Raw genomic sequence first — 21495 nt, 5'->3', positions numbered from 1 at the left:
ATCAACGTTATCAACGATAAGACGGCGGTGGACGCATAATTACAAATTTTACACAAAGTTATATTTGTATTGCGCTTTTAAGTCATTGATGATGAAATATCTATCTATCTATGTTCTATCTATGAATCTGATATGTCTACACTGAGAAAAAAAGAGGCTGCGATTAACTTTTTTTTCGTCTTAACTTTAACACTTTTCGAGTGTAAAAATATATCAACATTTTTTAATGTTAATTTTACACCTTTTAAGGGTAAAATCAACATGAAAAAATGGTAACTTTAAACCATAATACACTTAAAAAGGGTAATATTTACACCGATTTCGGATCAATGCTGCAGGGTAAAATTAACATTTCCGGAATGTTATTTTGACTTTTTCGGATTTCTCTCAGTGACGGGTGTCATTAACACTGAGAATAGTCTTTGGATTTGGATATGTTTCAGAGATTGTTCAGGCGGATATTTCGTTCTTACACGGAAATCCCATTAAATCATTCCTAATAACGGTTTTTCAAGGTCAAAGGTTAAAAAAGGCTCTAGAGAGCGTATTTCTCATCCGAATGGTATCATGTTTGGCTCGTTGGAAAGGCCTTGGAATTCCTTTAAAGCCTGAACGGATTTCTATCTGTTAATGGGCAAAGTTTTGAGTGATTTATAAATAATTTTAAATCGGTTATGAACTGTTAATGACTCAGTTATGAACCGATAACTAATTTTTAACCCAAAATGAATTTTATTACTCGTCAATTTTATGGAGGTTTGAGGAAATTCAAAACCATCTTAAGACATGAAAATCGAAATTTATCGTGAAATCTGACTTTCTGAGAGGGTAACCACAGATGTGAAGGTATCTCAAAATCGCAAGGGATGATCAATACATCAGTTTTTTATGAGTTGGAGCAATAAAATTGCATATCCATCCGTTGAAGTGACAAACAAAAGAGCCACATTTATTTCCCTTTTCGACAATCTCCTGTTTCCAATTGGTCGGTCAATGGCAAAAGCTCATGGCATGACTTGAACAAATACGCCCTGAGAGTGCATTTTGGGGTGGGAGGGCAGATGAATGGTTGTGTATGTCAGAATCGTATCGTGTTTACAATCTGACATGTTAATTGTGAGTAAAGTGTAGATAAGAATCACGATTTAAACTGACCATCGTACATTTCATATGCGCCGTGTTGTGCTTCATCCGCCCCAAAACGCTCCAGTGTCTGCATAAGTGGGAATTATGTGAAATTCAAGCACCCCACTGTTGGGGTGGAATTGAGGAGCGATATGGCTTGATTATACCACACACAAAAGACCTCAAAATGGTGGCCAAAGGTGGAAGAAGAATGGATTATTTACTCGCTCTTCTTATCTTCCTAACCACTTTCCTTGAATATGCCAAGTTCCTCCTCCCCCTCCATCATCCACCACAGAGCTATATCTGCAAAGAAAATTCTCCAATTCCTTTTGAAAAACACCCACCCATTTCCCCCCTCTGCAATCCAGTACTTCATGCAAAAAGCCAAGTTGTTAGAGAATGCATGGAATTTATTTAATTCATTCTCTTAATCTCCTTTACATATTAAATTTGATAAATATATTAAATTCATTACATTCCACAGTGTATGCATTAAAGTTAGATAGAACTTTATTGCAGAAAATACAATAAGTTGCATTTCTCTTTATCACTGCTGACGCTTTCAAAGATTACACAACGAAATTCTTTCTAAAAGGGTTTGAAAGTTCCACAGAAAATCCTTCTTTCAATTCTTTCCCAAAATACTTACATGAGCTTTGCTTTATTGTATTTTTCCTAAACTACCTTTTTCTCTCCCTCAAACAGGGATATGGAAACCATTTTAGTTAATTCTTATAGAAAATACATTTAAAAAAATCTTAAATATAAATTAGATTTTATCTTATAAATACTTGAACTAATATTGAAAAGTTATTCAATTGGAAAATTATACAGCCTCTTATTTTGTGTAAATTAAAAAAAAAAAGAAAAAAAAACAAATACATTATCGAGAAAATACGCTAGATTAGAGGAACAAGAATTTTTTTTTTTTTAATTATAAAAATACAGCGATTTAAGTACATCATTTAGACCTTTTCTAAGGGGAAAGCTCCTTAATCACACAAAGGGTTAGGTTGAAAAATGCGTTGTTTTACACAGAAATGACTTAACCTAAAACGAAAGGTATACTTTTTTTCTATAAAAACTTCAAAATATTTGCAAAGAAAAAACACTTTTCTTGCAAAAAATAAAATTTTAAAGAAATGGAAAACAATTTTATTACTTTGCTTTGTTTAAAACGACAAATGAACTTCAACATAACCTAAAATTATGTGATATTCGATTTAATTAACCTTAAACAGATTACTTTGCGAATTCTCAAAGGCTTACCTAAAAACCTGATTAGGTTAGCACGAACTAACCAATTTTAATTTAAGCACAAAAACCTAACGAAAAGTTTTTCTTTTAATTCCAAATACCCTTGCGCTTCTTAATCTATCACATTCTAACCTCAAAAACTGAAAAAATACTTTTCAACAAACGAAACGAAAAAAGATATTTAAAGGTCAAACAAAGGTGATTTGATATTTTAAGGTGGCCGGAGGTCAAAAATCAATCACTTTGGAGGGCTCATTTCTCAACCGATTTGGTTAAATTTGAATTTTTTTGAAAGGTATTTAAATTTCAAACCCGGCTGCATCAGTCTTCATCGGTAATGAATCGATTAAGTGTAGTTCTTTGATTTTAATTGCTTTTGTGATTTATTAATCAATTTGATCTCTAGCCCATCAACTCAACGATCCTTATCGAAAATTTTATCGGTATCATATCGAATTTTCGATTTGTTTTTACCGCATTTTGACGGGTTTTCTCGATTAACTGTTGACAGGAAAGTAAAGTGCGAGTGTAAACCGCGAGAGCGCGCTCCTGTGCGAGCTGAAAAGATGTTCTCCATGATACTCCGTGTTTTCCTCCAATTCTTAAGGTAAGTTTTCCATTTTCTTTCGAGTAAATTAGTCAAATATGTTAATAAAAGATTCTCAATGTGGTTCACAAAGCTAGGGTGAAATGATAACTGTCCCATTGCAATGCATCGCTAGTGTCGAGTGTCGATTATGGACTATCGAGATGATAACTTGCATTTTTTGTCGCTAGTGTCGATAATTCTCGCCACCAATTTATCGACACCTTTATAACGGTGGATTTGCACTCTCGAAGGGAAATTTAATGAACATTTTGATTTTTTTAGTATGTAAATAATTCTTTAATACTTTTCATTTATCTTTATTAATTTTTTTTCACTAAAAAAATACAGTTTTTGTGAAATTTTGTTCATGTTGGCCCCACCATAAAATATGGAATTTTCTTGAAATAATCTTAGCCAAATTGAATGCGAAAAATTGTGTTCCGTTGACTGTGTTCAATCAACCACAAAATTATCCTTCCATCGGTCTGGAAAGGCTCATCAAATGAAGCAACTAGCATTCACGGTAATGAAAGCTACAACATTTAAGGCAGTGTCCAGGAAGTTGACGAAGAAGTTGCTCATAGATCCATTGTGGCCAAATGGAATATATTCAACAGAATCTCATTAGTTGTCGAAGATGACCACAGATTCGTCACCTTTCCTTTGGACCTTCTGCCCTTCCCTGAGGACTATTAAACACTACAATCCAAAAAGAATTCGCGCGGAATAGAGAAGGATATCATTCTTGAAATTCCTGGAACCATTTCCTCAGTATCAGTAGTGCAACATGTCTTCGAGGGTCACTTATTTTGTAAAAATGCAAGGTTAAAGATACGTGTAAATGGTGTAAATAGAAAGATTTTTATAAAAATGATTTTGTTTGCTTACACATCTTCCGGAAGCTTCAAAGATCTTCTAGGTTCTTTTTTTTAATTTTTAAAGCAATAATCACTGAAATAATTCCGATTGCAAAATAAAAACAGGCGAAAGTAAGGTTATATTTCACTGTCCCAAAGTGTCACAATAACAAGTCGACAATGCGAGAAGAGCGCCGACACTCTTTTCATCTCTTGGATCTAACGATACTAGAGATTCGATAATGTCGAATCGATATTAGCGATAGCCAAAGTTATCATTTCACCCCTGTTTTTTATTGTGAAGTGCTTTTCCTGGGTCCATTTCTGTTTGCGGAACTTCGTTTTTTCCATTTTGTTATTTATAATTTTGTTTTTTCCAGTTTGTATTTGGAATCTTTGTCTTTGGAAATCTTGTCTTTCATATATTTTAAACAAGTATATTTTATTAAATTAAATAATGAAATCACATTGCAAAGGGAATTTTTTTGTGTTTTGAGAAATTTTTAGTTTCGTCCTTTAGAGCAAAGGGAAATTTTCTGTGTTTTGGGAAATTTTTAGTTTTGTTCTTTAGGACGAAGGGAAATTTTCTGTGTTTTGGGAAATTTTTAATTTCGTCCTTTGGGGCAAAGAGAAATTTTCTGTGTTTTGGGAAATTTTTAGTTTCGACCTTTGGGACAAAGGGAAATTTTCTGTGTTTTGGGAAATTTTTATTTTCGTCATTTCGGGCAAAGGGAAATTTTCTGTGTTGGAAAGTTTTTAGTTTCGTTCTTTGGGACAAAGGTAAATTTTCTGAGTTTTGGGAAATTTTTAGTTTCGTCCTTTGGGGCAAAGAGACATTTTCTGTGTTTTGGGAAATTTTTAGTTTTGTTTTTTTGGGACAAAGGGAAATTTTCTGTGTTTTGGGAGGTTTTTAGTTTCGTCCTTTGGGGCAAATGGAAATTTTGTGAGAAAAGGGAAATTTTTGGAAAGTTATAAAATATACTTGTGCAAAATGTGTCACAGACAAAATTTCCGATAATTGTGCAAAATGTATAAAAGACAAGATTTCCAAAGACAAAGTTTCCAAAAAACAAAAATTACCGAAGACAAAGATTCCAAAGACAAACTGGGAAAAACAAAATGGAAAAAACAAAGATTCCCGATCCCGTCAAAACCATTTTTGTAAAAAATTACAGCTGACATCCTTTTGACAAACTCAGTAGGAATTTTTTGGCTGAGTAAAAAAAAGTTTTAAAATAATTATTTTCCTTAAGGTGCTTTTAAGTTATGTCATTTCTGTGTAAAACGTCACTGTTCAACAAAACTTCTTGGGGATTTTCGTAAATTTCCCCCGTCAGTTGTTACACTCCAATTGCTCATTAACTCGAGAAAGGCCTTTGTTATTTCTTATCATTTTGTCTTTTATCATTGGTAATGTATTAAAATACACTCAAATATTGTCTGAGATGTTTTTGGGCCCAATAAATTCATCCATTTCCTAATTTATTTCCCAATTAACAATTTTTCTTTTTTCCCATAACCCATTTAAAGTTTTTTCTTCACCGTTAAAGTTTCTGTGAAAATTAAATAGCAATTTACAATGAAATTTCATCTTTTTTCTCACTGAAATTTTCAAAATTTACCGAATTCACGGAAAATTGAACGGAAAATTACTATATTTTTAATATAATGTTCTTCTGCAGAGAAATAATTTAATAATATGGTACTCGCGTGAAAATAATTAGTATACAATTAGGTGAAAAGTTTCAGCAACTCTTTTTTTTTTTTTCATTAAAAAATTATTTGTATTTTCACCTTTTCCCTTTGGTTTTACATTTACAAATAAATTTTCACACAAATACCACAGGCAAAAAAGGATAATATATACATCATATAGAATTACTATAGATATGTATATATTATTAAATGGTAATAAAATGTATATTCATGAATCAAAACATGTGCATATTTTGAGTATTTTGGCATTTTCGCACGAAAACTTTTCCTGTAGATTGTGAAATGTTGATGTAAAATTTTCCAACCCACGTTTTTTTTGCCCATATACCCATTTCATCCCTCTCCAGGGTTATTCCAGTGAAAAACACCATTATCTACAATACACCCTTTCCTCAACTTGTAATGCCGGAACAGCAAACAACCAGACACATAATTTAGATTTAAAATCCACCCACATTGGCTTCTCACGGCTAAAGAAAACCGGAGGAGTTTTCATTAAATTTTTAATTGTTATTAATTAATTGGCCCTGACTTTAAAGAATTGGCTAATTTTGAGAAACTTTTTCCACCTCTTTCTCCCCTTCTCGCGCTCTTTTTGTTTCTTCATCAAAGCAAAATTGCACTTTTATTTTTTTTAAAGAGTTCTTTCCCTGGCATTTCCCTCTTGCATTTCCAACAGCAAAGAACAACAGGATTTTCCTTTATCCTTCTCTCATATCTAAAATCATTTATATTATTTTTTTTCTTATTCTCACTGAAAATATTTCTATAACTATTTTTTTTCAACATGTCTCGAATTACATTTTCAATTAAAATACTCTACGAAATTATTCTTTTGTCATTAATGTCGTTTCTCATAGAAACACTCAAAAAAAAATTACGAAGGCAATATTTTAAAACTAGCATAATTGCTCATTTTATAGTGATTTCCTGCATTTTGACTTGAGATTATTTTAGGCCTCACCGGTATTTTTCTCCTGGAATCCTCATCATTAGATCCAGCTGCCCTGATACTATTTTGTCGCACAAATGACTGAGGATGTCTGGACATTTGTTGTCATCTGCTACTTTCCGACCGAAAACGCTTTGCCGTGGATGATAGACGCCACAGACGGACTTTTCCGTCACTTTAGTTGTGCATGAGAAAAGGTGGATGAAGGAAAAGAAGAAGAAGAAAAAATAATAACATAATAGAAGCAAAATAATTAACAGAAAAAATTAAAGGCAGTACATTTTGCAAAATGTTTTTCGTCACAGTGCTTTTCTCGTTCTTGCGTTTTTTTTTGTGTTTGGTTCTTGACACAAAATTACATTTTTCCACAACAATTACCATCGAATGTGAACAAAACAGCTTAAACAGATGTTAGATACAGTGAAATTTTACATGCCCACATATTTGCAAAGAGTCAATTCTAATAACTTTAAAAAAAAAAATGTTTATTAGAAACTTAATGCTATGAGTTCTATGAAAATCTGAAAAAAATGAGTAAAATGGTTTGTAAATGTTTGTAAATTCCTAAACGGGACTTACAAAATGCTCGCAAATCGTGTAACCCACTCAAAACCTCGTAAAACTTTGTACATCTTCACAAACATTGTTCGTAAACACACAAAAAAAAGTTCGTAAAATTTTGTCATTTGTTTGTAAAGTTTTGTTAGACAAACAAAAAAGTGGAAACACATGATTTTTAAAGAACAAAAATGCTTGTTAAATGATCATCATACGAACAGAACAATAACTGGATCACATAACGAGCATTTCTCTTGTTTTTTACAAACATTTATTCGTACATTTTTGTTTGTCTGACAAAGCCTAACGAACAATTGAAAAAAATTTTACGAACATAATTTTGTGCTCACGAACATTTACGAGCAAATGTTGGTAAAAAACAACAAATTCTGATTAAAGTAATACGGTTACAAACAATTTTTTTTTTGGAAAAAATATAAAATTGTACGATTTTTTAGTGCGTTATACGATTTATGAGCCTTTCGTAAGTCATAAATATAAAATTACTCCTAAATACGAAAATTTACCAACAATTTTTTTTATGTCGAGTTTCTAAAGACAGATAAAAATGTTGTAAATTGTTCGTAAATGTTTGTAAATTCGTACAGAAGGCCTAAGAAATGCTCGTAAATCGTATAACCCACTCAAAACCTCTTAAAAGTTTGTACATCTTCACAAACATTGTTCGTAAACACACAAAAAAAGTTCGTAAAATTTTGTCATTTGTGCGTAAAGTTTTGTTAGACAAACAAAAATGTGGGAACACATGATTGTAAAAGAACAAAAATGCTTGTCAAATGATCATCTCATGAACAATAACATGATCATTTAACAAGATTTTTTTTTGTATTTTACAAACATTTGTTCGTACATTTTTATTTTTCTGGCAAGGCTTTACGAAGAAGTGACAAAATTTTACGAACATTTTTCAATGTTTTAACAAACATTTACAAAGAAATATTTGTAAAAACAATAAATGCTTATCAAGTGATACTGTTACGAACAAAATTTTTGGGCAAAATACAAAATTTTACGAATTCTTGAGTGAGTTATACGATTTACGAGCATTTCGTAGATTATAAATACAAAATTGCTCGTAAATACAGTAGACTCTTCTCTCAATTGGGCATTTGGAGCAAACTGTCATCCGGTTTATCGTTAGATTTGGGCGTCAATGCCTTTGTAAATTCCACAAAAAGCGCTCAATTATAAAGAATCACGATAAAATAGGAAGAACTGCAGCGAATTTGAGCGAATTAGCTTCATAATTAAACGAGAAAATTGTCAACAAAATTTTTCGCCTGATTGAAAAAGAGCCGATTGAGTGAGAGTCTACTGTACGAACATTTACCAACAATTTTACAAATTTGTTTTGTGTAGAGTTTTTAAAAACAGAAAATAAAGAGTCGTAAAATTGTTTGTAAATGTTTGTAAATTCATACAGGAGGCCTAAGAAATACTTGCAAATCGTGTAACTCACAAAAAAGATCGTAAAAGTTTGTACGTTTTTCACAAACATTGTTCGTAACATGATCACTTGACAAGCTTTATTTTGTTTTACAAACAATTGTTCATACATTTTTGTTTGTCTGACAAATCTTAACGAACAATTGACAAAATTTTACGAATATTCTTTTGTGTTCAAGAACATTTACGAACAAATGTTTGTAAAAAACAATAAATGCTGATCAAGTGATACTGTTACGATCAACATTTTTGGAAAAAAAAAATACAAACTTTAACGATTTTTTAAGTGAGTTATACGATTTACGAGCTTTTCGTAAATTATAAATACAAAATTGATCGTGAATACAAACATTTACTAACAAATTATAATTTTTCCCCATGTAGAGTGTTTATAAAAAAAAATATTTCGTAAAATTGTTTGTAAATGATTATGAATTCGTATTAGGGACTTACAAATGTTCGCAAATTGTAAAATTTTTTATTTTTCAAAAAACATTGTTCGTAACATGATAGCTTGAAGAGCATTTTTTTTTGTTTTTTTTTTACAAACATTTTCTCATACATTATTGTTTTTTTCAACAAAACTTTACGCATAAATGACAAAATTTTACGAACATTTTTCTGAGTTTTTTTTGCAAACATTGGCGAACAATATTTTTTTGTAAAAGGACAAAAAGAATGCTCATCAAGTGATCATGTTACGAGCAATGTTTGTGAAAAAAATATACAAACTTTTACGAACATGTTTGTAGGTTATACGATTCACGAGCATTTCGTAACTCCCCCATAGGAATTCACAAACAATTAAAAAACTTTTAGGAATACTTTAGTTACACGATTTACAATCAATTTGTAAGTCGCCAATAGAAATTCACAAACATTTACGAACATTTTTACAACTTTTATTCCATGTATTGTGTTTCTAAACACAGAAAATAAAATGTCGTAAAATTGTTCGTAAATGTTTGTGAATTTGTATTGGGGAGTTACGAAACACTTGTAAATCGTATAACCCACAAAGAAGTTCATAAAAGTTTGTATTTTCTCCACAAAAATTGTAAAAGTATCAGTTGACGAGCATTTGTTCGTAAATGTGTGTCAAAACATAGAAAAATGTTCGTAAAATTTTGTATTTTGTTCGTAAATTTTGCCATTCAAATAAAAATGTACGAACAAACTTCATGTTACACACGATGTTTGTGAACAAGTAAAAACTTACGAACTTTTCAGTGACACGATAACGCGGTGAACTTTCAAAAACTAAAAAAAATAGCAATAGAGATCTATTAAAAATAGATTACGATCGACTAAATTACTTATATTGATCATCATGAGGACACAATTATTATCCTCAAAACAGTCCTTTTTTTCGACTAAAATAATTCTTCCAATATCTAAATTAATTGAATTATCTTTTGATGTTTTATTAACGAATAAAATTAAATTTTATATTTGTTTTGGTTTTATTCAAGTAAAATCATTTCATTATATTGCTTGATGATTTATTTTTAAATAATATTGAAAAAATTAATATTTAACTCAATAAATTCAACACTTTTTTCTCTTATCAAAAAAATGTCCAATTCAATTATAAACTTTTCAAATACATATGAATTTACATTGTATTATATAATATGTATCCCCCAATTTACTAAATTAAATCCACTTTTTTTTAATAAAAGTAGTAAAATATTGATAATTAATTCATAATCAATTAACCCGAGTAGTTTTTATAACTTCCAATTGATATTTTTGTACGAATTATGCATTTTTTTTCTACCAAAATCAAACGAATAAATGTGAAAAATAATGAGTAATCATGAAGTGGAGGTATTGAGAATGATTTTAGAGAAAATAGAGACGATAAACCATCTACAAGGTTCCCAAAAGCACATATTAAGAAGAATTAACAAAAAAATTCAATTTGTTAAAAATATTACATTTCAAACGTGAGATTTTAGCACTTGCGTGCAATTGTGCCGAAATTTGGCACACTTACCCTTTAAAAAAATAGCGTAAAGTTCCTAAATTGAATTTTGACCGTCGGTTCGTCTGTCCGTCAGTACGTCCGGCTGTTACTAGCTCTAGAGGCTAAACGGTAAGAGATAGCGACTTTAGACCTTCGGGTAACCCTCGTGATCCCCCATAAGGCAACCCAAGATCGTTGACATGTCCCTCATTTTCCCCCACCCCTCTCCATGCGTCGTGCGATTTTCTTCATTTTTGGATATTTTTTAGAGATTACTCAGGCGGACAATTGACAATGTGTAAAAATACCGTTCCTAATTACGATTTTTCAAGGTCAAAAGTTAAAAAAGGCTCTACAGAGTGCATTTATCAACCGAATGAAACATATTTGTGCTCTTTGGAAAGGTATTGGAATTTCCTACAAAACTGAATCGGTTCCAACCGGTTTTGAACCGGTTCAGAACCGATAACTAATTTTTAATCAAAATTTAGTTATACTGCTCTTGAGGTGTATTTTGGGCAACGTTTTGTTGAGTGATTTATAAATCAGTGGAAATCGGTTGTGAACCGGTAATGATCCGATTATGGAACGATAAGTAATTTTGGTCTGAAAATCAATATTATTACTCTTAAAATTATTTTGTGGGATCTTTTGAGTGATATACAGATAGGTTGAAATTCGTTGAAAACCAGTAAACGGTAAATGATGCGAAAGTACTTTTGAGTAATAACATCTAAGTCACGAGTTCGAGAATTTCGCAAAGCCCGGGACGCTTTGTCACCCCTTTTTTTATATTATTAGTATTATTATTATTATTATTTATTGGGCTCAAACGAATAATGCCCAACGCACAATAACTTTTGTTTTGTAAACACGTTTTTGACATTTCAATGAGAGTGAGTGAGATCTAAATCTAGTCATCTCGCTCATTCACATAGAAAATTTTGAAAACATGTTTACAAACAAAAGTTATTGTGCGCTGGTCATAATGCTCAGCGCACAATAACTTTTATTTTTTAAACATATTTTTGACATTTCAATGAGAGTGAATGAAATCTAGATTTAGTCATCTCGCTCACTCTCATAGAAATTTTTGAAAATATGTTTACAAACAAAAATTATTGTGCACTGGTCATAAGAGTTGATCCTTTTCATAGTAAGAGAAAGTACTCTCTCTTCGAACGTTCATGCCTTTGAATAATGTGAATTTTCTTTTATTTTTCCGAATAGATTTACTTATTATCAATTATACATCAAGTATGTGATTATTAATGTGTAAGTCTCTCATGACCTCTACACACTAGAGAAATTTATGTCCATATTGATGCAAATTCCCTACGCTTGTGTAGGAGAAACTCTTCAATATGGACATAAATTTCTCTAGTGTGTAGAGACCATTAGGAAAAATAAAAGAAATTCACATTATTCGAAAGCATAAACGATCGAAGGCAGAGTACTTTCCCCTGTATGGAAAACTAAAGTAATAAAACAAAAAATAAATAAAAGTAATGAATATCAAAAACATAAAAAGATATATTAACTGTATTTGATTATTTATTGGGAATATTTTATGGAAATTGCAAAACATGAACTCTTCCTACAAACTCATTTTTTTGATTTAAAGTAAATTTTCATAGAATTGATATTTAATTAATTATTATAATATATTTAACAAATTGCACGTCAAAATCAGACTTTTGTGAATGACTCTGTGCAAAACATGGGTTGATTAGAAAACAAAAAAAAGCCAATAATAAAATAAACGCGAAACTCTATAAAGTACCAGAAATGTTGCGAAAATACATTGGAAAATGTCCCCAGAACCATTAAACTCTCTCCACACCAAATTGTATTAAAACACTAACTGAGAGCACTTTTTCCCCATGGATTCACCACTATACTGTCTCTTCTCAATTATCACATAACAACCCCTGTTATCACCATCCCCTGTCTGCACAAAGTGAATTTGTGGTCATGAAAAGGTGTTCCTCTCTCACCAGGTGCCATAAATTTACACAAGATAACCGATATGTAGTGCACAGAATTTAGAACTAACAAAAAAAAAACGAACGAAGAAATAATATAGAAATTGGATCACAATTCACGATAAAAACGAAATTTCAAGGATATTTTTTTTTTGTGAAATAGGGTAAATTGAGCTAATTCAAAACCTGCTCCAAATGGAAACTTTACGCTACTCCAAATGGAAACATCATTTTTTCCATGATAAATACAGTATTAAATTATTATATTTATATATTTTCTATACCATAGTTTCATTATTTAGTTAATTTTGCTCCAAATAAAGCGAAAATCCATTCATATTCACAAATTTTAATTTGTTAATTTCTCGGAAAAATTAAAAGTGTACCTTTTCACTATTGAATTTTTCATCGATCGACATGTTTTCCAATTTTGTTTAATATTTATGTCATATTTTTCGCTAATTTTAGTTAAATTTAGTGCTAATCTTTATTGTTAACGGTACGTGAAGTTTTCAAATGAAATAATTACCTATTTCGTGAACAAAAAAGGTTTTCTGAAGTGTCTGCAAATGCTTCAATAGGAAACCCCGCCCAAGGGGCATTTGATATCCAAATAATGTATGTCTCAAATGTAACCAACATATTTTCAACGTAATCGAGCTATTTCTTAAAAATATAATCTATGAACGCATTGGATGTATATTATTTGAAAATTATGTACGTTGAATGCCAGTATAATAACTTGACTAAAAAATATATAGAAAATATCAGATATTTTCTATTAACACATATAATACATTTCGTTTGATAAATTCCAGTTAAAATATTGTTATTTTCCCTTAAAATTACGACCAAACATTTTTAGATCTATAAACAGGTCATAATATAATTAATTTTGGAGTGAAAATGTATAAAACTATGTCAAAAATTTCTAAAGTATATTTATCTTACATATTCGTGCTGTTACGTTCACATAATGTCGTGAAATAGTATGAACAACATGTTCTGATATATCTTAGTTACATTTGTTCTATAAAAGACACAAGTTATATACAACTTGTCTTCTTTTTGTATGACTATGCCAGATTGTCAAATTCTGCTTTGTTTACTAAGCAGAGATTCATTTCTGGGTGAAAACTTGCAATAAAAAGTGATGTTTATTATAAATTAAAGTCTTGAAGTGCGCCAGCGTGAACAGTAAAGTCGAGCACACACATCAAAGAGATCAAATTTGACAAAGTAAGGATAATTGATGGAAACATAGTGAATTAATACTGTATTCGTGAGAGCTAACATTTTGTTTCTTTAATTGCAGTGTAGCGAAAGTACAAGCATTAAAACTGGTTTGTGATCTTCTGTCGTGAAACTTAATTGCAGAAAGAGTGTCCAAAGTGTAGAAAAAGATCAGATACATAAAATTTCAGTGTTTTGACACTGTTTATTGTGAAGTGAATTTATTGATATAAAGAGTCTATAATGTAAACATATTATACGCCATAATGTAAATATAATTACAAAAATACGTAAAAACGTGTTTTCTTCTATATTTCTTATTTATTCGGGTTATAATATCTTGATTTTATTTTATCGGAATAAAATGAAAATTATGGCGTGGAAAATTATAGAAAATTGACAACACTAAACCCAATTTAATTGAGAAATTGTGCAAAAAATATTTGTGTGTGCCAATATTTGTCCACCGTTGCGTATAAAGTGATGTTCTATCAATATATGCAGTAAAAATCTGACATCCATAAGTTTTTTCAATGATACGATGGAAAAAGCAATAAATTTATTCAATTTTATTTTCTTTAATTTCCCAGCTATTCCTTGAGAATTTCAGGTCGGGAAGGAAATTTTGTTCACTAATATTGTGTCCCTTAACGCAAAACAGTCGTTGCATTAAATCTTCATACGCAATAGAAGTGCACGAGTCACAGGAGATCTGACTGAATCGTCGAGGATAAATAATTGTTCATTTGAGGAAGATGTTTAAGCAAGTTTTAAATGAAAATGGAAAAGAAATGACAATTCTACAATCAGTAGTTATAAAATTGATATTGTATAGTGATAGTGATTATATTTTATTTAGTCATAATCGATAGATTTTACCGTACAAGATGACGTAATTATATCTAAAATAAATAATTGTTATATTTTGGATGTAAAAATTCCCCATTCACTCAAATATGGACCTCTTTTATGCGGTTATATAGAAGAAATATGTAAAGACATCTCTACTCATTTATAGCGATAAATGCTCATTGGGCGGAAATTTATTTATTTTTTTTTGGAGAGATTTTCTTATTGTTTTAGATGGGATAGGAGAAAAGACCAAGAATAAGAACAAATCCTGCACTCAGGAGCAACTTAACAAGTTTTTGGAAGCCTTTCGTCGCGGTTTCACTGTTTGTCTCCAATTAGAAACTTCCCTTGTCTCCATTTGGATTAATTTGTTTCCAATAGAAACATTTTATACTCGCGTATTTTTCTTGTTTTTAAGAAGTTTTCAAATGATATCTAAAGAATTTTCACTAAACAGTAACATTCTAGAAGAGTCAAGGAGCAAATTTATGTAATTCCTTTCAGAAAAAATATGAGCTTAATGTGTTGAATCTTCTGTCAAAGTTAAAGCGTCTGAAAATGGTTTTGAATTAGGACATTTACCCTATGTGAGTTTTTTTTTTTTTTTTCAATGAACAAATGTACAAAGCATATACTATTTCCTTTAGAATTTGCATGAATGAAAATTTTAAATTTTCTCTGCAATTCAATATGGAATAAATAACTCTGTAGAAGCAAATGAAAGAAGCAAAGAAAAAAATCAACCCTCTTCACAGCTGATTGGTATCAGTTAATATCACTTTAATGTCAAATTGTTAGCACAAACACCAAATAAGATTGAATAAAGTAGATTAAGCGATGTGAATTGACTTTGAATGTGAATTAGCTATGTATCAGCAACATGGTTACAAATAGAATAGCAAAAGAAATATATAATAGAAATAAAAAAAGTAAGGGTGAGACTTACACCTCATTTAGTGACATTTTTCATCCCCTGCTCTACCATCTAACTAAGGGCTTTTGCTTCGTTGATCTCTTTTTATTCTGTACGTAATATCGTCAAGTTTTACTTCAACAATTCGTGAATTTTGTGTCATCTTTTTCAATTATTGCTTTTTTTGTTGTTCAGTGTCCCTTTTTGCGTTCGTCTGTTTTTTTTTTACTTTCATTTTCTCTATTTTCATTTTCTATTAATAATAAAAAAAAGGGCAAAAAGCTCAACTAGAAAGCTTGTATAAAATCTTTGTAAAAATAAAATCTTTGCCATGGCTTTAATGTTGATACAGTATACATCATTTATTCTTGCTCATCATCATCATCTTCTTCTCTTTGATCATAATGAACAATTTGTGCTACAGCACTGACACCGTGGACACACAAAGAGACCAATTGCTTTCATAAGCCAAATTGTGAATGTGATCCAAATTAGAAATCGTGCCCATAACCTTTGAAACAAAATAAAGTAAAAATATGAGGAAGACTGACGAAGAGAAAATAAATATAAAATAATATTGTAATATAAATATAGCCTATGTTTTTTAATGAAAAAATAATAATAAGAACCATTTTCTCATCATTCATTCATCGTAAATGTGAGTGTATTTTTCCCTTCTTTACAACCTTCAAAAAGCAGTAAATTGCAATTAGGTCAAAATGACCTCAATGGAAAAAAAAGATATTTGTCAAAAATAAAAAAAAAATGTTGGTCAGTGAGGTAAAAGCACGCAAAGCATTACTTCTTTTTCTTCACAAAAAAAAATAATAAAAATACACAGAAAATAGAAAGAAAGCCAAAAGCAAGAAAATACCCCTCATAGGGCAATTAAATAGAGTAAAAGAAAGCTTTGATGGTGCTTCAAAGAATGTACAACACAAATTGCCACTGATTCTATGAATTTTTCTGTTTTTCACATTTTCTTCAGGCGTAAATATTCTCAAATTGTCACTATGCCTAATTGATAAACTGTATTAGTTGACTGATGTGGTTAAATTGACGAAATCCGACGGTGAAAAACGCCAAATTCGAACTTCACCAGAACTGCGTTAGAGAGGAGAGAGAAAAAGAAAAAAAGAAAGGAAAAAAACCAATAAAAATTCCATCCCAAAGAACACATACCAAAAAAAAGCAAAGATTTTTTTTCACTTCAAATCACACAAACTATGTGTATGTACTTTCTCCTTTTAAGAATCAATCGTCAAAGAAAAAAAACAGTGTTTCAACTTTTTCTTTGAGCACAAAAGAAAAATCTATCTCCATAATAGAGGTTAGATCAGTTGATTGGAAACTTTGTGATGATTCTCTTCAATTGTATTTTTTTTTTGGTCAATTCTCTTTTCTATTATTTTATTACAAAGAGACAAAAGTTTTTAGAAAATGAATAGTATGGGAATGTGGAGCCAGTATCATGCAAGAAAAATTTTCTTAAGTATAAAATTTAGAAATAACAAAAGAAATGTAAGAATTATTCTTTATATTTTCAAAAAACAAATACACAAGAAAAAAACTAATGAATTTTAGTTAACTTTAGAATAATTTGTACACGATTAGTAATAAAAACAAGCACGCTACATTCGGACTACTCATTTTTTTCTCTATAATGTTCCTAAAGGATTTGACTTATGGCTCTCAGGCAGAAAAGGCGAACTGGAGACAAGTCAGATATTACTGAAAATTTTAACTCCAAGTGATACTCTCTGATTTTAAAAAATCCGGAGGGGAAGCTTTTTGAAAAATAATATTACAATATATGGGTAAAATGGAGCAATTTTAAAGAAAAACCAGTTATAATCCCAGATAAGCTTATGGGAGCTGAGATTCTTTACAAACGAGCTCAAAATAGGTGCAACTTTAGCTGATTGCGACTGAGAATGCGTGAAATTATCAAAATCGATTGATAAGTTCGCTCCGAGGTGCTCTTTAACTGGTTTAACTTGTGATTTGGAATTCCTATTAAAAGGAATGTTTGAAGGTCATTTTCAAATATGGATAAAATGTAAGACTAAATAAAGGAAATCTGAAGATTCGAGTTTTTTGATGCCACGCTGTTTCTCCGTCTGTGCGTCTGCCCATCTGGCCGTTACCACGCCTACAGGCCAAACGGTTAGAAATAGATACTTGAGACCTTCGGGGGATCCTCCCATAAGTCGACCATGGTACCATTAACATGACCCTTGTTTTCCCCCCACCCCTCCCTGACCCCTCCAAAATAATATTTTTTCGGGATTGCTCGAAAGCACGTTGTGCGATTTTTTTTCATTTTGCAGGGGAATACCCAGGGAGGGAATACCCGGGTAGACAATTGAAAATGTGTGAAAATATCGTTGAATTATTCTAATAACGATTTTTCAAGGTCAAAAGATAAAAAGGCCCTGGAAGGCGCATTTATCAACCGAATAGAGTCATGTTTGGGCTCGTTGAAAAGGTGTTGAAGTTTCCCATAAAACTGAACCAGTTTCATTTAGTTATGAATCGGTCAAAATCGGTTGAAAACCGGTAAGCAGTAAATGGTGAAAATTCTTTTGAGACACAGCACTTAAGTCACGAGTTCAAGCACTTTGAATGCTACCACTATTGAATGAAAATGCGCCCTAATATAATAATGTAATTGAGCTTCAAAATTTGTTTGTAGATCTAAATTATATCACGGTATGGCCCGGGTCTATTTAAAAATAGGAGAAGAAAGCTCTTTTTCAAAAGCGCCCCACTTTCTCTTACTCAATTAATTTTACCTTATCACATTTACTTATTAAAATTTCAATACGATTCACATTATAACCTTTGATGAGTGTGTTATGGGCTATTTCCATTGAGAAATTTCTCAACAAATTTGTTAGAACATTTTAAAGTTCATATGAAAAAAGGGTGCTTTTATGAGAAAAAGTTTAATCTTTTTGAACTTTTTCGAATAAAAGATTAAAAATAAAAATTGGGAACAGTTTTCCAGACGGTTCCTATGGGGAACAGCGCCATCCAATGAGTTTTCTTTTCATACTTGCATGCCATGCCAATGAGTTGTCAGCCGAGCGAATTTCCATGAAAACCTTGTTTCCATTTCACAGTGAAGGTGTTTTTAGATAAACTTCAAGTAAATTTTGGTTCTTTGAAGGTGAAAATAATGCGTGCAGTGAGAAAATATCCCTGTATTGAGGATACGATATGCCCAGATCTCTGATTTGCGGTAAAGGCGGGCAAAGTGTTAGAAGTGCGTCGAAAAACAGAAACATAGCTGTTTTAAAGTGGTAATAATTTCAATTACCCCTCATTCTCTCTTTCTCTGCTTCAATTTGCGTACCAAACGATTAAAGATAATCTTTAGCAGTGATTTCATAAAGGTTTCGATTGTTTTTTATGCATTTTTGCCCAGAAACTAAATCAAAACAAACAAATGTCAACGAGATGTTCATATTCAAAACTGGGCATTTTTGCGAGCTTTCGTGTGAATTGGGGATTACAGAATTCTGAAAATTTTCTCAATAGAAATAGCCCATTAATGTATGATTTGTGTCTTTTTAGCCAAGATTCTTTACAATATTTTAGAATTTTACCTAGGGTAAGTGTGCCTAATTCCGACCAGCTTGCAATTTCGGCCACCCTTTTTGTTCCTCGAATTTCCATTAACTTTTAGATTTAACGTACTCTAGAGATTATACAATGCAAAAGAATAACAAAAAATGTAGGTTCGACAAACGAGATGACGTGAAAAAGATATTGGAAGAATTCCCGAAGGGCAAGGAACTATGAGAATAAAGGTGGCCGAAATAGGGCACCAAAGCTATGTCTACATTTTTATTCATTTTAAAATTCTTTAAGAATGATTTTAGAGTAAATAAAGACGGTAAACTCTTTACAAGGTTCCAAGCAACACTCTTTCAGAAGAAAGAATAAAAAAATCAATTTGAATTTGAAATATTACATTTCAAACTTAAGGCTTTGACGCTTGCATGCAACTATGCCGAAATTTGGCACACTTACCCAATTTATTAATAAAAATGTAGACTTAGTTCGGAATAATTGCTTGAAATTAACTTATTAAAAATAATAATAAATAATAAAAGTAATATTAATAAAAAATATGATCTTTTATTATGGACAATGTTTGGTTCATAATTTTTTTGAGAATTGCCAAATCCAAATAAAAAAATCAAAAGCTTAAAATATTTTTCTCAAATTTTTATCCAGAGCTGGAACTTTTTGAGTAAACGCTTCAAATCAAAAATTCAGAACAGTTGCCAGCGCCACTCTGCGGGAAAAAACAGTGCCCTCACGCGGAGGAATAATTTAACATTGTCAATGGATGCACAGCATTTTATCGGTAAAATACTTTTCCCGTGAAAAAGAAGTCATTCAAAGGTCTGGATTCAACTTTCTTAATTCAAAATGAGCTTTTTTACACTAATTTTCAAATATATTTTTCACTTCTAAATTGATTATTATAATTCATTGTAATTTTTCTTCTTGCACCTGCCACCGTGCTCACACTAAATTTTAGTACTTTTTATAATTGTTATAAATCCTTCAACAACAACAAAAAAATCATCACAAACTTTCCAAACAACTCCAGAATGTCTCCCACATGCAAAACCACAAAAAATTATTTTTTCTCATTTACCCAGACTTAATATAAAATGATAACACAGGAAGGAAACGTGAGAAAAATGCATCCTTTTAGTGTTGGAAAAAAAAACTACTGTAAAAAAAAAGGCAAGAGGAGTTGGACCAAAAAGGAGTTAAGAGTGAAACAAACAAATCAGGATGGATAAATTGAAAACGTGTGGGAGAGATTAAATAAAAAATGTACCATCTCATAAATATAAATTATACACCTCTACCACCTATTTTTTTTTCTTTTTGGTGGTCTCCCATTTTACACGTCCCTGGGTTAAAGTACACTAAGTCCGGGAAAGCTTTTTGCGAGAATATAAGAAAATAAATAAACTTACTTGGATGCTGTATAAATGCGCTGATCGGCCACAATGATATCATTAATGGGTGAATCTGTCTTCATTTCCGCCAGTGAATCACACGTCCGGACACTCCAAAGGCGTACAATTCCACCACGACAGCTGGACAGGAGGACATCGCCACATATTGCCATACCAGATACCCATCCCTTGTGTGCATTATTCAATGACTGAAGTAGATGGAGAAAAGATGGGAGGAGAGAAAAAGAAAGAGGAAATTCGATACATCAATCAGTTAATTTTGGTTTCTTTTTGGGGGAAGGAGGAAGGCGGGAGTTCCCCAAAGGGACACGGAAGAAAACAAGTGATAAGCCTAGATCAGCTTATAGAGGTGTGATTCCTTCGTTGCAAAATCGGACTTTGGCAAACTCGAACGATATTTATACATAAAATTGTATGAGAAATGCATAAAAGTATCTGAAAATCTTTAAAGTCGATTATCTCGGAAACTATAAGAGATAGAGGCATCAAACTTTACACCCATTTAGTGCCTCTTTCAGGATTGATATGTGCAAAATTTCACTTGAAAATGAAAAAAATTGGATGAGAAATGCATAAAAGTGTCTGAAAATCTTTAAAGTCGATTTTCTCGGAAACTATGAGAGATAGGGGCCTCAAACTTTACGTCCGTTTAAAACCTCTGTCAGCGACCCGTGAGAATCCGCGAAGATATTCATAGCCCACGAAAAAACGCTTTCCGCGAAAATTCGCAAAAAAAAAATCACGCCCCGCGAAAATCCGCGAAAAATTTCGCGACCCGCGAAAATCCGCGAAAAAATGTACATTCCGTGAAAATCCACGAGAAAAATCGAGCCTCGCTAAAATCCGTGAAAACAGTCGCGCCCCGCGAAAATTTGTGAAAAAATTCGCGCCCCGCAAAATCCGCGTAAAATTCACGCTCCGCGAAAATTCGTGAAAAAATACGCGACCCGCGAAAATCCGCGAAAAATTTCGCACCTCGCGCAAATCCGCGAAAATATTCGCGCCTCGCG

The 21495-nt window shown here is 31.6% G+C and overlaps 1 protein-coding gene across 3 annotated transcripts in view; it reads right to left on the bottom strand.

The window, feature by feature from the left end:
- Window positions 1-1517: 1517 nt before the first annotated feature.
- The window catches only part of LOC129808027 (kinesin-like protein KIF21A), an 85524-nt gene continuing 65546 nt past the window's right edge, over window positions 1518-21495 (bottom strand). For 2 of the 3 annotated variants that reach the window (XM_055857683.1, XM_055857685.1), the window contains 2 exons: window positions 20483-20673; window positions 1518-6674 (listed from right to left, as the gene is read on the bottom strand). In XM_055857683.1, coding sequence (XP_055713658.1) covers window positions 6605-6674; window positions 20483-20673 — 261 coding nt within the window. In that variant the 3' untranslated portion in view covers window positions 1518-6604. Of the gene's footprint in view, window positions 6675-16118; window positions 16581-20482; window positions 20674-21495 lie in introns of those variants that run through there. The other variant, XM_055857684.1, reaches the window with a different exon arrangement.

The sequence above is a fragment of the Phlebotomus papatasi genome, chromosome 3, assembly GCF_024763615.1.
Source record: "Phlebotomus papatasi isolate M1 chromosome 3, Ppap_2.1, whole genome shotgun sequence".
Taxonomy (NCBI): domain Eukaryota; kingdom Metazoa; phylum Arthropoda; class Insecta; order Diptera; family Psychodidae; genus Phlebotomus; species Phlebotomus papatasi.
Note: the sequence above shows the minus strand (reverse complement) of the source record. Positions and strands in the feature narration are given on the sequence as shown.